The sequence below is a fragment of the Vulpes vulpes genome, chromosome 7 (assembly GCF_048418805.1).
Source record: "Vulpes vulpes isolate BD-2025 chromosome 7, VulVul3, whole genome shotgun sequence".
NCBI classification, from domain to species: Eukaryota; Metazoa; Chordata; class Mammalia; order Carnivora; family Canidae; genus Vulpes; species Vulpes vulpes.
Genome location: NC_132786.1, coordinates 66530443 through 66540680, shown reverse-complemented (window position 1 = coordinate 66540680; position 10238 = coordinate 66530443). Strand labels below are relative to the sequence as shown.

Sequence of the window (10238 nt, the reverse complement as noted above, 5' to 3'; positions counted from 1 at the left end):
GAGATGAGTGGGCGGATGGGGTACCTGGATAATTGGCATTAAGGAGGGCTCATGATGAGATGAGCACTATATGTTATACACAACTAAGTCATTGAACACTACATCTTAAACTGAACATGTACTATATGTTGGCTAAGTGAATTTGAATTTATTAAAAAAAAAAACAAAGAAAAACTGAGTAGGAAAGAGCAACATGGAGTAGTGTATATTATGTACATGTTATAGAAACAGAGAGATGTAAAACATAAACTATTTTGAAGAACTGTGGCAGATTTATGAAACCTACCATAAGTATGGTGTATAGATATTTTATTTGAAGTGTTTAATTGAACAATACCATGCAGAAATGAGGCAGAAAATAATGATTTTCTATAAATGGTACTTGGTAATAAGGAATCATTCAAGATTTCAGAACATATGAAAGCAATAATTTTACCTGACTTCAAGGATTTTTTATTCGATGCTACTGTGTAAAGAGAACTCTAGAAGAAAATATTGCTCCTCAACAGAAGCTATAGACTGCTGCAGCTTAAGAAGCAAGTCTTAGATGTGAAAGAAAAATGATACTTTATGAATCATAAATATTTATTCTTAAAATAAATACCAATGTCTTTACTTTGATTTTCTCTGCATATATTTTGAATAAACATCTGATTCCACAAAACTTATTGTTTGTGTGCAATAGTAAAGCATATTTATTCTAATGAATTCTTAATAAATATATGCCTTTTTAAATAACTTTAAAGATTTCTTAGAAAAGACAGGCTACTAATGCTTGCATCTGCAAATTTTAATCTCTGGATCAAACATTTAAATGGTTTCACTCATATAGGGAATATAAAAAATAGTGAAAGTGATTAAAGGGGAAAGAAGAGAAAATGAGTGGGAAAAAACAGAAAGGGTGATGGAAAATGAGAGACTCCTAACTCTGGGAAATGAACAAGGTGTAGTAGAAGGGGAGGTGGCCAGGGGGATGGGGTGACTCAGTGATGGGCACTGAGGGGGTCAGTGGACGGGTTGAGCACTGGGTGTTATACTATATGTTGGCAAATCGAACTTAAATAAATAAATAAATAAATAAATAAATAAATAAATAAATAAAAACAGAAAAATAAGTTGTTTTCTTCTAAAATACAAAAGTTCAATTATTCACTTAAGATTGGTGAAATTAAATAATACATGGTCTGACCAGAATGATACATTAAACAGAGTTTCTTTATCTATACTTGACCTTTCTGTCTGCTTTTAGGAAAATTATATCAATGCCCCATGGAAAATTATACTCAAACATCAACTGATTTCATCCTTTTGGGCTTGTTCCCACCAACAAGAATTGGCCTGTTCCTTTTTATTGTCATCGTTCTTGTTTTCCTAATGGCTCTGTTTAGCAACCTGTCCATGATTCTTCTCATCTTCCTAGACACTCATCTCCACACACCCATGTATTTCTTACTCAGTCAGCTCTCTCTCATTGACCTAAACTACATCTCCACAATTGTCCCCAAGATGGCTTACAATTTTGTGTTTGGAAACAAGTCTATCTCCTTCATTGGGTGTGGGGCTCAGAGCTTCTTCTTCTTGACATTAGGAGGAGCAGAAGCATTGCTCCTGATATCTATGGCCTATGATCGTTATGTGGCTATTTGCTTTCCTCTCCACTATTCCATTCGTATGAGCAAAAAAGTGTGCATGTTGATGATAACAGGATCTTGGATAATGGGATCAATCAACTCCTGTGCCCACACTGCATATGCCTTCCATATACCTTACTGTCGATCCAGAACTATCAACCATTTCTTCTGTGATGTCCCAGCCATGTTGACTCTGGCCTGCATGGACACCTGGGTCTATGAGTACACAGTGTTTGTCAGTACCATCCTCTTCCTTGTGTTTCCTTTCATTTGCATTACTTCTTCCTATATCCGGGTCCTTCTAGCTATCTGCCGCATGCAGTCTACAGAAGGGAGGAAGAAAGCTTATTCCACCTGCAGCACCCACCTAACTGTGGTGACTTTCTACTACGTACCTTTTGCTTACACTTATTTACGCCCAAGATCACTTAGATCTCCAACAGAGGATAAGGCCTTGTCTGTCTTCTACACCATCTTGACTCCAATGCTCAACCCCATCATCTACAGCCTGAGAAACAAGGAGGTGATGGGAGCCATGAGACGATCAATTCAGAGAGCCTGCTTTGTAAAAATGTAGACAAAGCTTTTTGCATATGTACCCAATATCTATTATAAGTCCATTCATCAGTGTATAATAATTGAAATATTTTATGCTTACAGTGCAGGGACTAAAATCAGAAGAAAAATCACTCATGCCTGGACAAAATTGTCTTGCAAATATAGATGTAATTACAAGACCTGTCAGGGCACTTGGGTGACTCAGGTAAGGATTGGAATCTTGATTTGGGCTCAGTTCAGGTTCTCAGGGTTCTGAGATTAAGCCTGCATTGAGCTCTGCTCTCAGCAGGTAGTCTGTTTTTCTTTCTCTCTCTCTTTCTCTCCCTCTGCTTCTCTCCTACTCTCACTGTATCTTCCTTTCTTTCTTAAAATAAATAAATAAATCTTTAAAAAATTACAAGCATTGTCTTTTTAAAACTATAATGATTTTTTCCTGAACTTAAAATGCACTCATTTTTTGCTGATGTGTTCTCAATGGAAATGGTCCTTTTTCAAACAGAAATGAAAATGAAAACTGTCTAACTGAAGCTGTCATTCAACATAATAGTTCTCGTATTTTCTATTTTCCTATACACCTAAACAGAAAAATAAATGTTTCCTGAATATCTAGATCTACCTAAAAGTCAGAAAACTTCTTGAACTCATGGTTGAGTTGTGACTTATGTGTTACTAATTTATTTCAATTTAGGCTAACTTAGCTTTAGAATGATTTAGTTGAGGTATTATCAGGAATTATAAAGTTTTCATAACATTCTGAATAAAATATAACACTTTTATGGCCCTTTTAGGGAGATGTATAATAGAAAAGTGATTCCTGTCAGGTACTCCACAAGATCAGTATAAGGACTTGGATGTGTCAACAGAAATAAAGAAATTGTGAGGTCATACGATAACCTGATTGGGTCAACAATTTAGTTATTAGGAATATGAATTTCAAGGACATTCCCATAGCCACACACTGAAAATCAACCACATGCTCAGGAGCCACTATTATCCCTATGTTAGATCATGTCTTTCATATATTTTATTTTCCACTCAGTACATTTCATAGTTTTATTGAAAGAGATTGGGGGAAAGTCAGCTTCTATAAAACAATTTTCCTCATTGGTAAATCACTTTTCAAAAGTGGTCCCACTCTTAAAAACTAATAAAAACGTGTCAGCTCAGATGAACATACTGCTCAAGTAAATTGCTATTACTGCTCATTAGTGGTAAGTGAAAAAATGGTCTTTACTGTCTCAGGTTTTGAAGAATAAGGAAGGTCATACTCTGCATAATTTACAGGCCACATCACAAAATGAAAATATGAGGTCTTTCGTTCAAAGAGCAGGAAAGCATGCCAGCATTTCTACTAAAACACAAAGATATTTGTCCTTCTCCAATTGACTCATTTTCTTCACAATTAATACCTATTAAATATGGAGCAAATGGAAAACAGTATTTTTTGATATAATTGTATATGTAATAAATAGTAATACAGGTTCTGTGATGTCTTCATTGTCCATAAGATTTTTCTTAGCCTCACTTTTCTCCAAATTTATTTTAACTGAAATGTATACATTTAGGAATTTCATTTTTCTATCAATATAGCTGAAAGTGCTAGTCACTGCTGGCAAATGATAGGCTGTAATAAATTTTTGCTAATTTTTAATTTTGAGAAGAGCTTTTATGCTTATATTACTGGAGATATTTGGATTATTTATGCATGGTGAAAACATTGATCTGAATGTCTATTACTCAGCCTTTAGAAATGACAAATACCCACCATTTACTTCAACGTGGATGGAACTGGAGGGTATTATGCTGAGTGAACACTCCTTAATGGTGGAGTATATGTAGGCCAGAACAAATTTCTCTGTTACACAGACACAATTCATTGGCAATATATTGTTCAGAATCCATGGCCTTCCAACTTGACTCTGGTATCAACAAATGGTAGCTCAGGATGTAAATAACATTACCTTTTTTAATGTCTAAAATTGTTCTTCTACTTCTTGTGAATAAAAACACCTTATGTTTATCCTTTCATTAATAATATTTTGAATTTTGATGCATCCATTGCAATATTTTGGTTATGTATAATAGAACAATCTTTTACTTCTGATTAACTCTCTTTTGGAAATGATAGCTTCCCTTTTATAAGTTCTCATTTTCTTAACATGATTTCTTTTGCTAAATAAATACTAAATTCATTACTATTTTTCTGATGTCTAAGCATTCCAATATCTGACTATTTAAACATGTGCCCATTGTTCATAAACTTAATGCTCGTGTCTAACTACTGCTTCAATTCTCTGTGACCCATGTGCCACTGAGAAAAATGTGATAGGACAAAAATAAACCATCTTATTCACTATAATATTTTAAATTAAAAAAAAACTGGTCAACCTTTTAAAATTCCTAAACCTACATTTGCCCCTGAAACTTTCATGGTAATACTTTATACAATTTCAAACACTATTATTCATAGAGTGGAGAATTGTAGATTTCATGGAAGAGATATGCTACATTCTAGCTTTAGTCATTAGCCCAATAAACTACCAATTTCCCATTGTTAAAGTGTATTGTTTTGATCACAGAGGATTTACCAGGTTCAGAGTACTTATATATGATTAAATGGTAAGCAAGTAATATTTGAACTATACCATTAAAATCTTAGAAAATTAAAAAAATGAATGTGTGATAAATTACATAAAATATAAATTTTACTATATAAATTTGATTTTTCCCCAGAAGACTTTTTTCTTTTCTTTTTTTTACTTTTAAAATTACTATATTATTATCAAAATAAAATCTCAATTAGACATTTTCCTTTACTATTTACTCTGACAATTTTTGTTGTCTATCTTTCTGACATCAATAATCCTTACACAGGATTTATTAATCCTGTGTCATTTTTCACCTATCAGTTTAGGCAGATCTTTTTTTTTATTTTTTGCATTACCTTTTTTTTTCATTGGAATTCAATTTGCCAACATATAGTATATCACCCAGTGCTCATCCCATCAAGTGCCCCATTAAGTGCCCATCACCCAGTCACCCCAACCCCCCGCTCACCTCCCTTTCCACTACCCCTTGTTCGTTTCCAGAGGTAGGAGTCTCTCATGTTCTGTCACCCTCACTGATATTTCACTCATTTTTTCTCCTTTCCTTTTATTCCCTTTCACTCATTTTTATATTCCCCAAATGAATGAGACCATATAATGTTTGTCCTTCTCTGATTGACTTACTTCACTCAGCATAATACCCTCCAGTTCCATCCATGTCAAAGCAAATGGTGGGTATTTGTCATTTCTAATGGCTGAGTAAATTTCCATTGTATACATAAACCACATCTTCTTTATCAAGGCTTCTTCTGCAGTCTGGCTATTGTGGATATTGCTGTTATAAACATCAGGGTGCAGATATCCCAGTATTTCATTGTATTTGTACCTTTGGGGTAAATCCCCAGCAGTGCAATTGCTGGGTCATTGGGCAGTTCTATTTTTAACTTTTTGAGTAACCTCCACACAGTTTTCCAGAGTGGCTGCACCAGTTCCCATTCCCACCAACAGTGCAAGAGGGTTCCCCTTTCTCCACATCCTCTCCAACATTTGTTGTTTCCTGTCTTGTTAATTTTTGCCATTCTCACTGGTGTGAGGTGGTACCAAATTGTGGTTTTGATTTGTATTTCCCTGATGGAAAGTTATGTGGAGCATTTTCTCATGTGTTTGTTGGCCATGTCTATGTCTTCTTTGGTGAACTGTCTGTTCATGTCTTTTGCCCATTTCATGATTGGATTGTTGGATTGTTTGCTATTGAGTTTAATAAGTCCTTTATAGACCTTGCATACTAGCCCTTAACTGATAAGTCATCTGCAAATATCTTCTCCCATAACGTAGGTTATCATTTAGTCTTGTTGACTGTTTCTTTTGCTGCGCAGAAGGTTTTTTTGTTTTGTTTTGTTTTGTTTTGTTTTGTATTGTATTGTTTTGTGGAGAAGGTTTTTATATTAATAAAGTCCCAATACTTCATTTTTGCATTTGTTTCCTTTGCCTTCAAAGATAAGTCTTACAAGAAGCTGCTGTAGCCAAGTTCAACGGGGGGCTGTCTGTGTTCTCCTCTATGATTTGAATGGATTCTTGTCTCCCATTTATACATTAAATCCCTTTTGAGTTTATCTTTGTGTATGGTGTAAGAGAATGGACTAGTTTCATTCTTCAGCATCTGGCTGTGCAACTTTCCCAGCACCATTTATTGAAGAGACTGTCCTTTTTCCATGGATAGTCTTTCCTGCTTTGTCGATTATTAGTTTACCATAGAGTTGAGGGCCCAGTTCTAGGTTCTTTATTCTGTTCCATTGATCTGTGTGTCTGTTATTGTGCCAGTACCACACTGTATTGAGGACCACAGCTTTGTAGTACAACCTGAAATCTGGCATTGTAATACCCCCAGTTCTGGTTTTCATTGTTAATATTCCACTGGCTATTCAGGGACTTTTCTGATTTCACACAAATCTTAAGATGATTTGTTACATCTCTCAAAAAAAGTCCATGGTATTTTTATAGGGATTACATTAAATGTGTACGTTGCCCTGTGTAGCATTGGCATTTTCATAATATTAGTTCTTCCAATCCATGAGCACGTAATATTTTTCCATCTCTTTCTGTCTTCCTCCATTTCTTTCAGAAGTGTTCTATAGTTTTTAGGGTATAGATCCTTTACCTCTTTGGTTAGGTTTATTCCTAGGTATCTTATGCATTTGGTGCAATTGTAAGTGGGATTGACTCCTTAATTTCTCTTTCTTCAGTCTCATTGTTAGTGTATAGAAATGCCACTGATTTCTGGGCATTGATTTTGTATCCTGCCACGCTACCAAATTGCTGTATGAGTTCTAGCAATCTTGGGGTGGAGTCTTTTTGGTTTTCCATGTACAGTATCATGTAATCTGGGAAGCAGGAGAGATTGACCTCTTCTTTGTCAATTTGAATGCCTTTAGTTCTTTTTGTTGTCTGATTGCTGAGGCTAGGACTTCTAGTACTATGTTGCATAGCAGTGGTGAGACTGGATATCTCTGTCTTGTTCCTGATCTTAGGGGAAGGGCTCCCAGTGCTTCCCCATTGAGAATGATATTTGCTGTGGGCTTTTCATAGATGGCTTTTAAGATGTTGAGGAATGTTCCCTCTAACCCTACACTCTGAAGAGTTTTGATCAGGAATGGATGCTGTATTTTGTCAAATGTTTTTTCTGCATTTATAGAGGGGATCCTATGGTTCTTGTTTTGTCTCTTGTTGATATCTATCACAAGGAATGCTTTACAAGTGTTGAACCCGCCTTGCATCCCAGGGATAAATCCCAATTGGTCATGGCAAATAATCTTCTTAACTGTTGGGTCCCATTGGCTAGTATCTAGTTGAGAATATTTGCATCTGTGTTCATCAGGGATATTGGTCTATAACTCTCCTTTTTTTTGGTCGGGTATTTGTTTGGTTTTGGAATTAAGGTGATGCTTGCTTCATAAAACGATTTTGGAAGTATTCCAACTCTTTCTATCTTCCCGAACAGCATTAGTAGAATAGGTATAGTTTCTTCTCTAAATGTTTGATAGAATTTCCCTGGGAAGCCATCTGGCCCTGGACTTTTGTGTCTTGGTAGGTTTTGAGAACTGCTTCCATTTCCTCCCTAGTTATTGGCCTGTTCAGGTTTTCTATTTCTTCCTGTTCCAGTTTTGGTAGGTTCTGGTCTTCCAGAAATGCGTCCATCTCTCTATATCCTGGTTCTGAATGCCTGTTTCCCTTCCCAAGTTTTCAGCTATGATTTGTTCAAATACAGATTCTGGAACTCTGTCCCTTTCAGCGCCCTTGGGAACCCCAATTAAACATAGATTTTTCCTTCTGAAGTTGTCATTTATTTCCCTTAACCTATCCTCATGGTCTTTTAATTGTTTGTCTCTTTTTTCCTCAGTTTCCCTCTTTGCCATCAACTTGTCTTCTATGTCACTCACTCGTTCTTCTACCTCGTTAACCTTCGTCGTTAGGACCTCTAGTTTGGATTGCAACTCATTTAATTGAATTTTATTTTCGGCCTGCTTAGATCGAATTTCTGCAGTCATAAAGTCTCTTGAGTCCTTTATGCTTTTTTGTAGAGTCACCAGTAGCTTTATAATTGTACTTCTGAATTGGCTTTCTGACATTGAATTGTAATCCAAATTTTGTAACTCTGTGGGAAAGAAGACTGTTTCTGGTTCTTTCTTTTCAGGTGAGTTTTTCCTTCTAGTCATTTTGCTCAGTGCAGAGTGGCCAAAAAAGAGTTGTACTGGGAAAAGGAGAAAAAGAGAGAAGAGAAGAAAGAAAAGAAAAAGAAAAAAGAAGAAGAAGAAAAGAAGAGAAAGAAAAGGGGGGAAGCAAACAGAAAACAAAAAACAAGGGGGAGTATCCTCTGATTCTATATACTGTAAATCCCTCACCTTCCCCTGGAACTTCCCAGTGCTGCTTGGTCAGTAACTTGCTTTTCCCCTGTCCTTCTAGCTGGTTTCTTGGGGGAGGGGCCTGCTGTGCTGAATCTCAGGTGTGAGCACCTGGGGGAGCTGCTCAGTACCCTGCCTGGTGCATGGTTCACAGGAGTTGTTTATCCTATTTACCCTGTGAGCCCACTACTCATAGTGGGGTTTGTTTATGCTGTGAGACCCCAGGAGGAACAACAGTGGTGGCGCCCAGCTCTTCCGCCCTGGAGTCAGTTCCAGCAGTAACTACCAAAGCTCTCAGTCTGCAGGGGCCTGGATGCTTTGGTTGCTGAGCTGTACAGCTCAGGGCTGCCCAGCAGCGGAAGCCTCTTTGCTGTCCTGGATCCTCCAGGCCTCTGCCTTTCCCGGTGGGGAGCGAGTGATCCTGGGCTGTGTCCCCCAGCGCCCTGGGCTCCTGGGCCTGTGCCACTGGAATTGTGCTCCTGGGCCACGCAGCTCTCTCCGAGTGAAACTGCCCCCCCATCCGGTGCCCTAGCCGCTCCCAGGGCCCAACGGGGCGTGTGCTGCAGCCCTTTAGAGGGCTTGGCCACGGTTTGTGGCACGCTCTCCCCTGGGGGCAAAGGTCCTCTGTTAGTTCCCCTGGGAGAGTCAGGGCATCCCCGCCCCTCCTGGGGTCCTGCTCCAACTCCCTGTAAGCGCCTTTCCTTCCAGGAAGATTGGTGAAGCTCCTGCTTCTCCGGGGCAGGGATTTTCTCTCCTGGGGGCACTCGTCAGGTGGCCTTAGCCTGCTCCTCGTGGGGCGCCTCCCCCTTGGATGCCTTTTATTTATTTTTTTTCCATCTTCCTACCTTGATAGAAGCGCAAACTCTTCTCACTGTAGCATTCCAGCTGTTCTCTCTTTAAATATCAGGCCGAATTCGTAGGTTTTCAAGACGATTTGAAAGTTATGTAGGTAATTTGGTGGGGACAGGTGACTTGGGGACCCTACTCTTCCACCATCTTACCTCTCCTCCCCCACATCTTCTTAATCCATTCATCTTTCATGGACACCGAGGCTCCTGGAGACCTTTTTTAAGAAAAAAGGCTGCTGGGTGGGCGGAGCATGATGGCAGAAGTCTCCTAACTCTAGGAAACGAACTAGGGGTCATGGAAGGGGGGGTGACTGGGTGACGGGCACTGAGGGGGGCACTTGATGGGATGAGCACTGGGTCTTATTCTATATGTTGGCAAATTGAACAACAATAAAAAATAAATTTATTAAAAAAAGAAGAGTTGGGTCCCTCAGTCACCTGTCTCCACCAACTTACCTAGATAACTTTCAAATAGTCCTGAAAACCTATGAATTCGGCGTGAGATTTAAGGAGAGGACAGCGAGAATGCTACAGTGAGAAGAGTCCAGGATTCTATCAAGGTAGGAATATGGAAAAAATAAATAAAAAAGCATCCAGTGGGGGAGGGGCTGTGCAAGGAGCCAGGCTAAGGCCTGGCAGCGAGAACCTCCAGGACAGGAAAGCCCCATCCCAGAGATGCAGGAACTTTACCAATCTTCCCGGAGGGAAAGGTGCTCACAGGGAACTCAGGCAGGATCCCAGGAGGGGCAGTGGAGC

The 10238-nt window shown here is 38.5% G+C and overlaps 1 protein-coding gene across 1 annotated transcript; it reads left to right on the top strand.

The window, feature by feature from the left end:
- The first annotated feature begins 1269 nt into the window (after nt 1-1269).
- LOC112911039 (olfactory receptor 2L8-like) lies at nt 1270-2208 on the top strand. Its single transcript, XM_025987357.1, has one exon. It carries the CDS (start codon nt 1270-1272, stop codon nt 2206-2208), a length of 939 nt encoding a protein of 312 aa, XP_025843142.1.
- The last annotated feature ends 8030 nt before the right edge of the window (nt 2209-10238 follow it).